General features: G+C 39.4%; 1 protein-coding gene across 1 annotated transcript in view; it reads left to right on the top strand.

Annotated features, from left to right (window-relative positions):
- The window catches only part of PRMT8 (protein arginine methyltransferase 8), a 56,216-nt gene that overhangs the window by 18,849 nt on the left and 20,215 nt on the right, over positions 1 to 17,152 (top strand). Inside the window, exons 2-3 of the mRNA XM_063394118.1 lie at positions 11,665 to 11,850; positions 15,079 to 15,234. Of these exons, the coding sequence (XP_063250188.1) occupies positions 11,665 to 11,850; positions 15,079 to 15,234 (342 nt within the window). The remainder of the gene's footprint in view (positions 1 to 11,664; positions 11,851 to 15,078; positions 15,235 to 17,152) is intronic.

Below are 17,152 nucleotides of genomic sequence, written 5' to 3'. Positions count from 1 at the left end.
TTTGCCAGTTAACAAATGGAACTGCCAAATGTGGGACTTCTATTCAATGCTGGTGCCCTTTTTCTGGTATCTCTGCTGCAGCACTGAACTGTAAGCCACTGTGCTGGTTTTCTCTGGCACTTCAGCTCAGGAACTGCCATTTCTCAGTCTTGTTCTTCTTTCTTTCCTCATTTATCCTGCATAGGGTAAGAAGTAATAAACCTGGACACTTCTTAGGCAGAGACCTCCTCTAGAGCTGAAGTACATCTGAAACTACGCTGAGTGTAGATCAGAAGCTTGTCTAGGACATGGAGTAGGTGGTCACTTGGATATTTTTCCTTCTTCTCAGCAAAGGAACTAAGGCTCAGCAAAGCCTACAGAATATAATGTCTTCCTGAAGAACTTCCTATAGAGCTGCTGTGAAACAGCTGAAACTCAGTGAGAAGGGAAGAAAAGACTGGTATATCAGCTGCAAAGTGACTTTCAGAGATCAGTGCCTTAGAAATTTGCTAAGCAGAGGAGGGCTTCCATTAAATTTTCTGCTAATTTAAGAAAATAATTTGTACAGATAGAATACTCTGGTTATTTTTGTTAATAATTAGCCTCTAAAAATAGTGGAGCTCTCCTTTTTCATGTAGAAGTTCAGCTTACTGCCTGATACTGAGAAAAGGCCTAAAAATAACTGGGTTTATAGTTGATTAGCACTTTCTGGTTCTTGTTCTTTGTCACTAGAGAGTCAGTTGAGATGATGCTGGGGAGGGGAAGAGGCCAGTCAGTGATACAGCTACTTTTCCTACAAGAAGGGGACTGTAAGCATTGACAATGGAGGCTCTAACTCCCCCTGACCTCTCCTCAACAGATTTCCATGCACTTGCCAGGGTGGTGTAAAGTAGCTTGAAAGTACCAAATCCTTTTTGCTTCCTTTCCATTCATTTCCATTGCCTTGCCTGTTCAGCAAGGCAGGCACTTATGCAGCAGCAATGATAGTAAAAACCAATAAGAAAATCACAATGGAAAGTTCACACTTCTCTGGCTTTGTATCTTCATAACTCTTTATGCAATGATCTGCAACAAACTCTTCCTCTTCACTGCATTCAACTTTGATATTTTCAGTTCAGGCTTCTATAAGTTCTGTTGCTATTTCTACAACAAGCTGCGCCTTGTGATGCGAGGCGTTCTAAAGTAATCTGGCACATGAATATCTCTCTTCACTTGAAAATCAATAAAAACCTTCAGTCACATTTACATTTCTGTGTACTGCTTCCAGATAACAGGAGCATGTCTTCCCTGGGTTATAGCTGATCACAAAGTGAAAACAACTGCTAGGGTTTTATGCCTCAGAAGATGACCTTGTCCTTATTTTCTTTTTCTTGTCACAAAAAGAGCTGACTTGCCTAGCCATCCTTAAAATAGAACTAATTACCATCTGTTAACAGGTCCCTGATGCTCTGACTATAGATCCTTATGCACCATTCATGGTTTCATAGCCATAATGATAAATTCTCTGTAATTCAGAATTCATGTGGAATTACATCAGCTTATCTGGATGACCCAGCACACATTATGGGGACTTTTTCTATAGAGCCTTACACACTGAATGTCGGACTCCATAGAGAAATGCAAATAAAATGCTTTTAATCAATTCACACTGTGAGTTATACTATAAAAAAGAAGTATTCAGGCAACACCGGTGAGTCCTCTCTGTTGCATGCAGAGGGAAGGACAGAGAACTGAGAAACCTCCTTCCAGCTAGTCCAAGCTGGTGCAAAGGCAGCCCTAGAAAACTGGCTCCTTGTGTACTGAGCCCCACATTACAGGAGGAAAAGGAGCTGAGTCGTGACTTGCTAAATAATGATATAGGCTTTGAGCTACTCCCAGGGAAACATAGCATGGAATGATTTCTTCATTCTGTATGATTGCATAGTGCCAAATCTACCCAAGCAGCAGGGAACATGACTCACTAGCAACCTTGAACTTTGTTCATGTGCACATAAGAAGAGGCACTTACCCTTGTTCCAGCTACTCCCTCACAGCACCCAGCCGCCCTAGAACCGGTGCTGTGTTCCCAGGTCTTGGCGACTCCTCTCAGCCACACATAAAACTGACTGTGTTCCCATCCTGTCTGAAGAAAACCAGGCAAGACTGCTGCAGTTTGGCTACTTGTATTGCAGAATGCAAGGGGAAGAGAAAGACTTCACAACTGCAGTTTGAAGCCAGTGCTGTTCGAGCAGTGTGACATTTTGCAGCCTTCTCACTCTGCCGTGCCAGAAAAGGAACTTTGGAAAAGGTTAGGGGGAGTTCAGTGCCTGAACAGCACCCCATAGCTATGTGCTACTTGTTGATGGCATAGAAGTGCTGGCCCAGACAGGCCAGGTGGGACATTAAGTATCAGTATCAGTGTAATTAGTAAGCATATAACATTATCAATTATTACAACTAAATATAGAAGTGACTTTGCAATGAATGCCCAGGAATGAAATTGATATGGTTTATTTTTAGATTCTTTTAGTTTTGGACAGATATTTTAAAATCATCTGGAAAATCTGATGCATTTTATTAATGCAGAGATATTTCTTTCCATTGTATAACTCCCTGAGAGGCAAATCAGAAATAAAATGACATTAAACTTGGAAAAGCTCTTTATTTCCCAGAGGCTGTAGCCTAATTCAAATGGAAAATACTGTTATCAGCTTTTCCTTTTTCCAGTTTCAACCATAGACAGGCGGTAGTCATACCTCAAACCTTTCCTCGGAACAGCCACAAAAAATAAGACTCTAATAGCTCTGTCAGAACAACAGGCTGTTTCCCCTTCTTATATCTGTGCACCTTGATTTCTTTTGTTCTGAGTAGTTTTGGATGTAGGACTTTAAAGGCAAGAGATCTGTCAAAACTCCCAAAACCCAGACATCTCAGAAGGAAATCTGTTGCAGGAGAACATACAACATAGTTTATACCTACTGCTTGTTTTTTCTGGATTACTGAATGGAAGAGGAAAAGTATTCTGTGGCAATCAGTCAATTTAAGCACCCCTGGCCTTTACTGGCTATTTTAGGTGCTAGACACTCTTCAAATTTTGATAGAAGTGATACCAATTGTGTAACATATGGTTGTCAATAACAATCATAACTCTCACGGTTGACCTCAGTTCTAAATTTTAAATTCCTGTGACAATATTGGAATTTCACACAGTCAGTATTGATAGGCTGAGGACTACACATTAAGGCACCTTCCTGTTTTTCACTACCAAGTTATCTTCTACCAAATGAATAAAGATGGAAATTAAATTAAATCAAATTACTTTTTCCTTTAGTCAGAAAATGAGAGACTTAAAATGACAGAAAGGTAAGAAGGGGTGTTTTTTTCATCTTTTGGTTTTATTTGCCTCTAATGAATCCTTGAAAAGGGTCAGGATGCTCCCACAGAAAGCAGGGACTCACACTGTTACCATATCAGACATAGCTGTAAATCTGTGTAAGTTCAGAAGCTTCAACCTGCTAGAGATAGTGGCTTTGTGAAGCTGCTGATGTGCTGCTCTGTGGTCCAGACACCAGAGTAAATTTTTCAGGCTGGATTCTGGAACAGGAGAAAGGCTGCTGTAGCATAAACCAACCAGAAAGTTCATACATCTTAGCAAGGCACTAGATTCAGATGAGCTCCGTTAGAAAGCATGCTCTTCTTAGGAGCCCTGATATATGGTACTGAGTCAGGAAAAAGCTGAGAAGTTTGGAATGTCTCTCAAAAACACCCAGCCCTGGTGGCTTAGCCTGTATTTCTCAGCCTGCCATATTTGCTTCTAGGTATCAGTCTTGTGTCAAAATAACCAGCATGCTTGAATATATCCACCTCTTCTAGTCCTGATTATGGTGAAAAATGGAAAGAAAACCACAGGACATCTAGCCACAGATCACTACCGTTTTCTTTATTTATCTATAGTTCTCCTTTATTTAATTCTTCAGCTTTCAGATTCATGACATACGTGGTAGAGACCATTAAACTACAACAAATCCATATGCTGCGTATGTGGAGGGAACAGCATGGTTATACAGGGAGATCCGTTTCCAGATTATTGATAGCAGTTAGATTGGTCTCTACCCTATGAAAAAAAAAGAATGAATTTAGCCATCTGCCAACTGTAGTTCGCTTTTGGTATTATCCACCAGAGGACAAATCTTCTAAAACACGATCCCCTGCCGAGCTGAAGCTGTGAAACCCTGGCTGTGACAGAAGCGGGTTTGAGACTTCAGCCAGCGCTTGAGAACCTCCTCACTGTGCAACTTACCTCACTCCTAATGAGGCTCAAGGGGCTCCAAACAAACAGATGGGCACCAGGGTCTACCAACAGACCATCTGCTCAACACCACAGAGTACAGGTGGAAACACAAGGCATTTCTCCAGCTGTTCCTTGTAGCAGGGACCTTGCACACCAAGAAGGTGTTGCTATGATAATAAATCTAAAATAATAATGGGCATTAGATCTACCAAATGCCAAAGTTAATCAAAATACAACCTTCTCCTAAAGACAGATGTCTCTCAGCACTTTTAAAATAATGCTTTGCTATCCTTCCACAAGGTGCTTCTCAAAGAATAAATTGCACATAAATACATTTCTGCCATATTTTCCTTTTGTTCTGTGCTGAACTAGGATTTTTCATGCCCTGCATGGGACTACATTCTGCTTTACATGCATTGCAAAATCTCCATCTTTATGAAAAGTAACACAAGTTGAATTGAATGTCAACATCTGTAACTTGTTGCTATTTTTTTTCGCAATGGCTCTGTGCACTAAGCAGTCATGAGAGCAGATTGGATGAAGAGCATTTTAATTACATGCACTGGCACACAGAACGGTCTAGAACTGCTCACAAATTTATAAATAATACAAATACTTAATATCATTCCTGTCCTTAAATTTTGTCAACTCATTTCCTGTAATCTCAGTTTTGTTCCTTTACATGTAGCTTTAGAAGATTTTAATTCCTGAGTGACACGTCCTCATCTTCTTATTGTGTGCATTCTTTAATCTTATGAAATCAGGTTCTATTCTTATTGTGTGTACAAATCTATCAACCAAAATTTATAACCTACCTCATGATTTGCACTTGATTCAGGTTTATAAACCTTGCCACCTATATTTCCTGCCCAGTGCAAATATAACTGTCTGTGTCTTAATATCATAGAATAATGTGTGTGGAAAGGACCCCTGGAGGCCATCCAGTCCAGCACCCTGCTCAGATAAAAGATAGCTTGAAAGGCTGGTAAGGGATATTCTCCAGCTGAGTTTTGCAATCTAAGTAATTGGAGACCCCACAGACCCCGTAACCATTTGTTTCAGTGCTAAACCTCTATTAGGGAGAAGAATTAATCCTGCATACTCAGGAATATTGGAAACTGGAAATTGGAGTGCTTATTTTGTGACCTGTTACTAAGAAAATTCTGGCTTTTACCCAACAGACAGTCCCCATTTAAGATCTTGACAGTGTGAAGTACCCTGGGTCAGATCCATAAAGGTATCACAGCACCCATCTTGCACTTACATATCTAAATTTCATTTTAGCTTCTGCACAGTAAGTAACAACTTTGCAAACGTTGTGATCTTTACATTCCTTTTTCTACTTAGTGTTATTTCTGCTGCAGCCTAAGTATGCTGACCACACCTTTATCATACTGATCACCAGATTGCATCTTTTCCTTTGACTTTTTGAGGATTTGGACATCTCAGGTATAATCTAGTTCCTTGTATAACTGATCAGTCTTGGTCGTTTTGGACAGAGGCTTTATTCTAAAGTGTCAGTGTTTTCATAGTATTTTTCCAATCACCATTACTTAGGGATATGATGCCACTGTTGTAATACACTCTAAGCTATGCTTATCTGGATAAAGGAGAGTGAATTTCCTGCTGTTAACAAATGGACAGGTTTGTCTATGACAAGTTGATCTGGCATTTCAAACAATCCATGCAGAAAGTTCAGAGAAGTGCCTCATTTTGAAGTGGCTGAACAAGGGGTAGCCTCAAAGCAAGCAATTCTAAGAATCAGTTCTCTCTCCCAGTTTTCTTACAGAGTCTGTCTGACTTCATTCAGTTTTAGAGTTTAGATAGATTTGCATTTGCATTGAACTCATAGTTATGTGCAACTTAAAACAGACTGAGCCTGATTTTCATCAAGCAGAAAGTAGATTTATAGCTGCTGAAGAATTGGCAATTTCATACTGATTTTTAGACAACATAAAGCTTCCACTAAGTAAAGCATGTAGCTAATAGAGGCATATATATACATACATACATACATACATACATATATACATACATACATACATACATACATATATATATTTTATATATATATATGTATATGTATATATATATATATATATATGTCCTTGTTCCCAAACAGCTACATCTGTCTGCAGTTGAATGTTGTAACTCCTTGATTTCCTACCATTTTGCATTCCTTGTGAATTTCCCGTCCTCAGCATGGAAAGGTTTTCCCATGTGTGGAGGAGCTAACAAAGCCTGGTTTCCTGCAAGTACATCCCAGCTCTTAATTTAGTTCTGAGCAATGCCTGGTCTTCTTTGTACACATTCATTACTTATTGTCACATCTGAAGGCTACGTTGCACATATAACACCAGCCAGGTGGCTTAATAAACCTAGAGCAGGTAAAAAGCATGACAGCTGAAATCTACCTGCTTCAATTTTAGTGGATCAGCAAATCACTTATCCTTCTACCTAATTTCTAGTTTTCAAGAAATGCACCAAAATATAATTGTATTTGATATTTCTACACTTCTGTCAAATCAGACCGGCTTGAACAAGCTCAAATTATTAATGGGAGGCATGGGCAAGATACTGTAGGAGCTTCATTTCCTCAGAAAATCAGGTTAAAATTTCTCTGATAATGGATTAGATTCTTTACCCTATCCAAAGATCACTTAAGATAAGCCTTGGACAAAGACTTCAAAATAATACAAGATAAAGCAGTCAAAGGAGTTTTTAACCTGCATGATGACTGCCAAGAAGTTTTTGTTGAAGACTATTTTTTGGCAGGAGGATAGCAAATATGTCTTATATTTGGCTGTTCTTTATATCTGCAGCAAGAAGAAGCTGTATTGTTGGAATCACTATGGTGATTGCATATCAGTTGATAATCTCTTGCACTCTGGATGTCTTGATTATTAAATTCAGACCAATGAAAATGGTGTTAGGAACATTCTATTCTGGTAGTTCTGGCATAGAAAGCTATCTGACTAAAAAAATAAGTAAAATCGACATTTAGATATGATAAAACCTCTTGTTTAAAAGGAAGATGATGCTGAAATTGAATAATTTAAAACTGTAATTCCATTCTTAATTAGTCTCTTAAGGAAAAGTTAAGCACTTCCCAGCAGAAGGTATAGTTAACTTCTTCAATGTCATAAAAATGCCATAAATAACTAAGAATTTGTCAAGAATAAAACACTGCAGCTTGAAAAACAGTTTTGCAAGGATTGGAACTTTAACCTCCAGCCCGGTGTCTCCATAGTAATATCAAGAAAGAAGAATTGAAATCAAGTTTATTTTTACTCTACACACTACAGCTTTTGTCACAAACCTCCTAAAAAATGAATTGTGCATATTTCACCATCTTGTCTCTCTGTAGACAGATGGATATATCTAAAATGCTCAAATTTTCAAAAATAGCTCATGATTTTTGAATACCCAGTTCTCTTTTGTATTTTGGGAGTTGCATACCCAGACAGCCTTGTCAGTCCTTGTTGGATTTGGTTCAGTGTTCAAGGAACTTCAACAGTACCCATTGATGCACATGGGCAATTCTATATATCTCAAAGAGGTGTCACTGAGGTGCATATATATGTTTTAGAAACCTACATCAGGATGCTGAGTTCTGGGATTTTGAGAAAGAATGAGGTTTACAAATCTTGTCTTTTGCGAGAATTCAAAGCTTTTAAGGACACCAGTCCTGTGCTAGTACATTTGATCACCTGCAGTGTACCAATCCTGTCCACAAAGAAAGAGGAAATAAATTTTATTTGATTTTAAAGTAAGAAAATATTTTCCTAATTTAAATTGATTTAAATGTTGAAATGGTACACAAAAATAGGACTTCAGTCACAACGCAGTAATAGACTGCTTCTCAGACCCTTCAGACCACCCCCCCTTCAGTACCAAATGGGAGATAGAAAAATAGAGGGCTGCATGTTTAGCACAGTGAAGAATGAATTCTGAAGCAGCTGCTTCCATTCTTTCAGACTTCATCTGCATTAGCAGCAAGCCAGAATTCTGGAATTGTGTGCAGCTGGCCAGAATTCATACATGGGTTCTGCAGAGAGAGTTTTTAGGTTCTTTACATTAATGTGAGGTTTGCCCCCAGCCCAGATGCTTTGCCTTTTCAGGTGTTGTTCAAAAGATGAGTTGTTCCTCGTGTAGGCTATATATATATATATGGAAAGAATGCAGGAAATTGTCTTTCCTTGATAGCTTTTGTCTTAAAAGCATGTTTTCTCTTTATGTAATTATACCATATCCCTAAAAGCATAATTGTTTCTAGTTTAAGATCTCACAGCTGTATACCTGAAGACTTTATTGTTTCTGATACAAATAATAGCTTTCATTGCAATTCTTTATTCTGTAGCTGTCCACTGTGTTTATGTTTTCTAGATATTCGTTGTCATAGGGCATAAATCGCTCTCGAGTGAAATTGCCCGTACAGTCTATGGCAAGTTATTGACAGACAGATTTCCTGAGCCCCACTCACAAAATCATTCTTATAATTGTGACATTGTTTTGGAATTCCAGAATTACAGTGCTACAGGCAGAAATTTCAGCAGGAGGTATTACAGATGATGCAAAATTTACACCATTTGAATCGGGAAGGTCTGCATTGTGTTAGTATGCCTAAAACAGAAATGAAGCAGCTGGTTTGAGGTCCTTGTGACAGAGTGCTGCTGGCTGAGAAGATCACCACCCCTGTTCAGTTTTCTACTGCCCCTGCTGCGTGAGGCTGTGGTACCCACAGCAGAGGATAGACAGTGGCATTCAGAGCCCAATGTTGTCACTCAACCACCACCAACACATTTTTCCACAGCCTGCTTGGCTACAAACTGAGGCAGCTGAGAAGCAGAACTGATAGGCTTCTACTTCTTTTGCTGGGTGGGATATGTTCTTCCTGGCAGAGACGTGGATGAGCAGTTAAGAGCAATAAGTCTTCAGGTAGTTTGGATAAATCTGAAAAGTACTGCAAGTCAAAGGTGCAATACTGCCTCAGTAGCTTAATAAAATTATCTTGCCACCCCTTGGCCATAGCAGAATTCAGTTGCAGACTAGGAAACCACAATGTTAATTCTTCTACAGGAAAGAAATTCATTCAGACAACTTTCCTGGCCTAAGTTGTTACGTTTAATTTCATTCTGTATTTTTAGTCAGAATAACCTAGTTCTCATAATCGTGTCTAGACCCTTCCATGTAGCCAGAAGCAGAACTGATACTGCCTGAGATCCAGATAGGAGATTTGCCTTCAAGACCAGCCTCTTTTCCTGTAGCACATGCTCTCTGTTGTACAGCAAGCCACATTTAAATTTGTAGTTTGACAAGAGAAATGCTAGAAGCCCCCTGGTTTCCTCTACAAAAACTGATATAACTTCTTTCCATTACATATCTTTTGAGCAATTGCCTGTGATGCACTGTCATGTGTCTGAAGACATTCTTACCAAAGACAGGAACAGAATTCAGTGACTGTTTTATTTTGTAATTTATATAAACTTGTGCATTTTGCTTGTTAAATGATGCAAAGAGTAAGATTTAGGAGGAAAGTGTAAGACCTTACAGATTTCATATTATAATAAGACAGAATTTCAAACACCTACAGTTTAAGTCTTTGTAATCCAGCAGACAAATACAGAAAGGACTGCTGAGAAAGGTAACTGCAAAAATTACATAGCGTGCACACCAATGGAGAAAAAAGTTAATATATAACCTCAAGTATGTAATTAAAAGTAGCAGGATTATATTTGAAAGAGTTGAGTATTAAGAATAATACTTTGACAGAATGAGTTATCAGTCTTACTGCTTGCAATGAACAGGCAATGAAGCCGTGTCTTCAGAGAAATTACTGCAGATGGACATTTTTGAAACTAGACCAGACAGAAATACAAACACCAATTGGGAGCAAGTGTATTCTGTGTGGGAGGTGAACTAGGTGAGGTAAACAGGGTGAGGAGATAAAGTAAATAATGTAAGAAATAGGAAAGACTTATAAATAAAGCATTTCTGTATCTTCGGGGATGAAAAGTGTTAAAGGAATATAAACCACTGGTATTTACTTTTTAACAGATGGATCAAAGAAATCATTAAGATGACACATACAAATCTTCAAATGAACAAGGGTAGAAAATGTGGGGGCTTTTTTCTTCTTCTTCTTCTTCTTTTTTTTTTTTTAATTGAAGCAAACTGAACTAGGCTAATTGATGCTATTCAGAGACAGTACAAGGGATTAATACCTCACAGTACCAAGCTATAGAAGACAGCATGAACTTTATGAAAGTAGCGAGAAGAGGTTCAGGAAAATCTGGGTTCAGGAAAATCTGGTCCTCACTGGGAAACAACTGAGTTTAAAAAAAAAAAAAGTACAAGAGGGTATTATATATTTAAAGTAGAATTGACCTTAATATATGAAGTTGTTGAGCCATAATTTGCAGGTCACTTAGTGCATAGGTGAAGCTGTAGCATGTTGCTCAGTCTTTTTTGGTTTTCAGTGTTTTGCATCATATTTAGGATTCAAAATGTAGATACACACATGGGCCAGACCAGGGTCTGTTTGACCTCATATTTGAAAAACATTCTATCTTCTGTCTTACCTGCTACAGGTATCAAACCTGGACCAAGGAGATGTGAGAACTCTGTGTCTATCAGAATGTTGGTGTTGGAGATGCAATACGCAATAAAAAATTTGATGTGGAGAATATGGTGTGTTGTAAATGCATAACTCCTGCATCTCCCAACAACAGGAAACGACATTAAGGGGCCACACATGCCTCACAGCTCCCTCAAGTGCTTTCTGGACTGAAAAACTTTCTCAGAAACAACTTTCTCAGAGAATTCCAGACAATGCTGAGAGACCTTCAGATAGTGTCAGGGACTTTCAGATATTGTGAGCCTTCTCAGACCTAGCTCATCAATATAGACAGGTATCCTACCTGATAAGTAAGAATTGATTGTGAAACCTGCCCTTGTTGGCAACACTGTGTCTGGAATTAATTTGTTATGAGCTCTTCTTTGCTTAATAGGGGAACTATTTGTTTATTGCAGCCTTCCTCTCACAAAGCTGTGGCAGTTTGATGGAATAGGACACTAATGGAGAAAAAGTAGCTCTTTACTGCTTTGTGTCAATGTTTGCAGTAACCTGCGTCAGCCAACACCAATAATTTGCCATTACTCTGAGCTAATTTAGGTATCTACCGAGAAGCATTAAGGAAAAATCCATTAAGGAATTTTTTCAACACATCAAATAAGTTAAAGATCCAGGAACAAAAGGCCACCTAAATTTCACTTATGGTACACCAGGTGTCTTTGGGCTTGTTATCTACTAGATAGTTACAATAATACCACTAACAATAACATCACTATGCTGGACATAGAGAGAAATATTTGCTTTTAATGATGCCTCTAAACAATATTCCATGTTCTCCTAGGTTTGCACCATTCCATCCCAGCCTCCACAGCCTACTGTTGTTCCAAAGCCAGTTCAATCTGTCATACATGTTCCATTGCAACCAAGCTGCCCGGGCCGAGGCAAGATGGCAAAGCTCATCAATCCAGAAGAGATGACATCCAGGGATTATTACTTTGATTCCTATGCTCACTTTGGAATTCATGAGGTAATCTTTATTTTTGTTTCAGCAATTGTTAAATAACTAACTATGTAATTATTATTATTATTATTATTATTATTATTATTATTTCTTTTATTTTTTATTTACTTACCTGTATCCCACTTACCCATATATTACATTCCTCTGCCTTTCTTCAGACAATTGTATAGTCTGGGTAAGTGCTATAGATATCCTCCACTTCTTTAGAGACTTGTACTCAAAACCTCTGCCCCACTTAGACTCTTATTGTAGCTGTCTGTGCAGTAATGGATTTCACAAGTGCATCAGTGCACTGCATTGATGAGGGCTGCAAACTGGCCCAGCCACAACCATGGGCACTCCTTTACTGATAGGTTGAGGATTTTTAGGCTCTTGTGTGTTTGAGCACAGGCATCAGCAGAACAGCTACTCAGCTGACATGAGAAGCCAAACAGCTTCTTGGCTCCTGGCATGTTACTTGAATGCCCAGGCTGCACTGATGGGAATGGTAAGCCCAATCATCTCCATTAAATACACTCCTTGAAAGAATTTGAAATACTTGATAGACCATTTACTATCAAAATGTTGACTGTAGACGAATTCTAAAGAAGCCACTGATACCTTGCCCTGCTGATACTTTTGTGATGCAAGAGGATGAGATCTTTAAGAGCAGGATGCAAAAACGCAAATGTGAAATGACTCAGTGCACTCCTCACAAACAACATAACAAACAATATCTATTTTCATTGTTCTAGTAATTGTTTGTGGGGTGTAAACATAAAAGATTTCTATCTGTCAATAATATGTCGCTAATGTAGCATTCAGAAATTCAGTCCAAGAGTGGAAGAAGATAGAGAGACAGTTGAGTGGGAAAGAGACCTAGGAGAAATTTTGAAGACACATCAGAGACCTTAAATCAGATGGATTTCCTGATGGAAGGATACAGCCATGTAGGTCTTAGGCAGTGCAGAGAGTTTCTTGCTGAGGCTGGGAATTTGGAGGTTTTCTCCTTGCCTGCAGGAGGTTAGCACTGATAAAGGATGTGTGTCAAAAAGTGAGGGAGCTGGTAGAGGAGGCTGGCAGACTTTGAAGCCTCAGGGGCATGAGGAAGAGACTGACTGGATCTTCTCTGAGAGCATGATGGTACAAGGGCCTAAAACCCCAACTGTACTGAGAGCAGAGGCAGTCAGAGTCTGTACTCAGCAGGTTTGGGAGTGGGAACTCCTCTGATGGTGAAGGCTGGAAACTTGTGACTTCTTGGAACAGGAAGGAGGCTCTTGATCCACCTGCAGGTCTCTGGCTACAGAATAGGGTCAGTGTCTTCATTGCAGCTGAGGGGCAGGAAGGTCTGTCCGACAAACCTCTAGAACCAGCTGGCTCTGAGCCAGGCAGAAGCGCAGGGAGCAAGTGACAAGTGGTAGCTGCTGAAGGCTCTCACCTGCAGGGTACAGAGGCCCCATCTGCTGAAAACACCTTCTGCCAAGGCATTTGGGTGTGGGACATTGTGGAGAGGCTGCTGACATTTGTCCATGCCTTAGACCAGCCCTGAGAGCCTGCTGCTCTCCTACAGCAGGACCAGAGAGACCTGGAGCACATCAAGTGTCACTGGGCAGCTCTTAAGATGATGATCAACACAAGGTGTGCCAGGTGGATTTTTGCCTCAATTCTAACACCACAAACAAGGACTTGAGGAGAAGCGTTACCATGGGTCCACAATTGCTTGTGCAGCTGGTGTCAATGACAAGTTTGTGGTTTTTATGTCTATGGGACCCTCTTTGAGGATTGAGATCTGCTAGGAAGAGATGGAATCCACCTGAAAAAACAGGCAAAAAGGCATCAGTACTGACTCCTAGGGAGATACCACTAGTGACTGGGTTCCAGATGGACTTTGTGCTGTTCATTACAATATTTACATTTTCAGAGCAGCAGTTCAGTCAGTTCTCAGCCCACTGCACTGACCATTTATGTAGTCCATAGTTAGTCCATTTTTGGTGAGGATATTATGGGAAAAATGTTGAAAGTTTTGCAAAAAATCAAAATAAAAATCATCCATTTCTCATCCCTCATCCACAAAGCCCATTATTTCACCATAGAAATATACCAAGTATTCAGTATTCAGTATTCATCTCCAAATCCGTGCTGAACACTCCCAGTCACCTTCTTGTTCTTTCTATGTGTGGAAACAGTTTCCAAGAGGGTGTACTCACACCTTTCCAGTGGTGATGTACTGCTCTTTGCCTGATACCAAACCATGCTCTATGATAAAAATAGCCCTTTATTCACCTGCAGTTACTGAGCACACATAGTGTCAGTATGAGACGTGTAACCACCCAGTTCATGATTGCCTCAGAGCTGCTGGGCAGTGAACAGATCCTTTTCATCCTGAAATTGAAAATCTCATTTGTCTACTTTCTTAAACTATGGAATTAGGCAACAGTATAAGCAAACCCTCAGCCTTCTAGACATAACAGAAGCGTTTTCAGAAAACTAAAGTCTGTGTTGAATGGTCTACACTTCTCTTAAAAATGGCACCTGGGTCTTGAGGTGGGTCCTCTTTATTGATATATTTGACTGACAGATGTACAAGAGAAAGCAAGGTGTTGATGGAATTAAGTGCAAGTAATGCTGCTATCAGTGCATCAAAAATCCTCATCTAATAATGACAACTCAGACTAGTGAGATAGTAGTCTAGGTGATTGATACATTAATATCTTCTGGAAATTGATCAGATAAATGAGTGGATAAATGAGAAAAGAGGTGAGGGAGGACTTTACAATTACAATACAGAAATTCTAAGCACTGCTATGGACTTCTGCCTCACATGGGGCAAGGCTGTCAAGCCTGCTGTCTTATAATGTCTTATGGAACAATTTCTTTTCTGCTCAGAGAGAAACCTCAGAAAGTCCCTGCACTGAGGCACGATGTAGGAGGAAAGGAATGTTTGGATTTCTGTATGGCTTCTGTCTATTCCCAAAGCAGTGCTGTGGTTAGATTACATTCTGGTTGTTGATTGTAACAGTGAGGTAATAGCAGAATAAAATCATACAAGGGACACCATGCTGCTTCTTAGTAATTCAGCTCTAAGTATCTGGTGTTTTTCAGTTTCTTTCATGTCTGCACCCCAAAGTACTTGAGAAACCCCTCATGTTGTGTATTGATAATGCTTAAATGACTGCAAGGGAATGCACTCAGCAGTGGTGTGGAATGCATACAAGCATTTCAAATAGTGACACAATGCTTTTATTTTCATCACAGGAAATGTTAAAAGATGAAGTGCGCACATTAACCTATAGAAACTCAATGTATCACAATAAACATGTTTTTAAAGATAAGATTGTCCTCGATGTTGGAAGCGGCACAGGAATCCTCTCCATGTTTGCTGCAAAGGCAGGAGCCAAGAAGGTATATGGGGTAAGAAGACTTTCTCTCACATTTTGAATTTGTTTGTGCATTTTGCCTGAGAATTTGGTTTCATGATTTACCTTTTCTGACTTGCCTTGGTTTGCAATTCTACTCTCCAAGCTCATCTGTGGCTTGGTTTATAGCAACCTCAGTGAAGTTCTGCTGTATTCTATGACTTGCACTACTGTGCTTTTTCCAAATTGGGACATAAATGTCTTCTCATATGTGGAACCTTTGGTGATCTGGTACATATTCACATTTCTTCTTGGCTGAAAAAAGATGTTAAAGAGACTCACTCCTACTCAGAGGGGTTAAGGGAACTATCTTGCTTTTTAAATTTTCAAGGTCTGCAACTTTGTAGTCTTGGAAACAAATTTCCTTAATACACTTTCCCCTGCATATTACAACTCAGCAAATTGTGCAAGAAAGCATGTGCATGTTTTCTGTGCCAACAATAACACTTTCAGAGGCAGAAGGAAATTATTACCTTAAATACATTGAACTTTAGGAGCATGAATGTGCTGTTCTCTGCAGCGAAGTCATTACAGAGAGCATAGATTTGCTTACTAAGTATATTCCAACTTATTTGTACTGACTCTAAAATGACAAATGCAGTTTCTTTTTACTTTGGACTTCTGTTTGTCCTGAAGACACAATGCAATGTAGAAAAGGAGGACAAGATCCTGTTTCTCAATGTACTTCAACAAAATTGTTTACTAAAACTTAATTGGGTACATGTGTGCATTTGAAGACTGATGTCACTAAGTACCCAAACTGTGTATCTTTATTACTGGTAATGACACAGGAAATGCCATTTCAATTCTCAGGCTTATATTTTCAAAATCCAGTGTTACTTCTGAGTATCTTATTTGAATATCAGACTGGAGCATGAAACTATAGACAGCTGAAATCAAAAGGTGCTGGAAAAAGTTTTGGAGTTTAAGCCCAAGACTGGCAGCTAGAAAGCATTTTCTCGTAAACCAAAGATTAGTTATTAATATGATTTAATACCTTAAAGCCTCAGGGAGGATAAACTCACAGCTTGCTGTGATGCAGAAATGCAGGTCTCATGCAAAGATGTTGCCGTGCTCTGGAAGTATAAGCATATACAAAATGATGATGCTGTGCTCCCACCTTCCTATCTCTCAGATCCCTGGCCATATGGTCTTCCTCCCTCCCTTGTGCTGGCATTGGGGCTTATCTGATTCTACAGTGAGCCAGCTCACTGGCAGAAAATTCACCAAGTAAAAGGAAAGTAAATACTTTTCCACATGTTTGTTGTTGTTGTGGGGGCTTTTGCATTTAGGTGTTTGTGTGTTTTTTTACTTTGGACTTCTTTAGAGTTATAAAGGCCTTTATATAAAGCCCAGAGGCACTCCAGTGCCAGCTCACCCATGGACTGTTCATTGCTGAAGCTGGTGGGTGTGCTATGCAAGGAACTTAGCTCTCAGAGGAACTCCCTCAGGTGTGAAACTCTTCTGCTACAGCCCAAGAATTTCAACCTTCTTGTCAGATGAGCTGTCTCACCGTGAAACCTGGACACAGCAAGCTGCAGAATGGATTTGTGTTGGACAAGCAGCCATTTCAGAGATCTGTCAGTAGAAATCTTACAGTCAAATTGAGAATTTATGGTCATATTTGCCATTGGAAACTGTGTGTTCTGTTTAAAAAGCAAACATTTGCCATGAGCTATTACATAGAGCTGAGATGTTCCAGTTTCTTCTCTAGAGTTAAATGTGATTTTTCAAACAGCATGATGTGGGAACTGTTGACAAATGCAGTGTTGGTTTTTCAACTACAGAAATCACTCTCCTCTTACTCACACTTTCCCTCTTTGGGTTCAAATTCATCCACTACTCTGTCTGGTTCTTCTTATCCCTCCTTATTCACTGTTGGAACTTATTCCTTGCCACTGCCTAAGCCAGCT

This window comes from Prinia subflava, chromosome 3 (assembly GCF_021018805.1).
Source record: "Prinia subflava isolate CZ2003 ecotype Zambia chromosome 3, Cam_Psub_1.2, whole genome shotgun sequence".
Lineage (NCBI taxonomy): Eukaryota > Metazoa > Chordata > Aves > Passeriformes > Cisticolidae > Prinia > Prinia subflava.
Note: the sequence above shows the minus strand (reverse complement) of the source record. Positions and strands in the feature narration are given on the sequence as shown.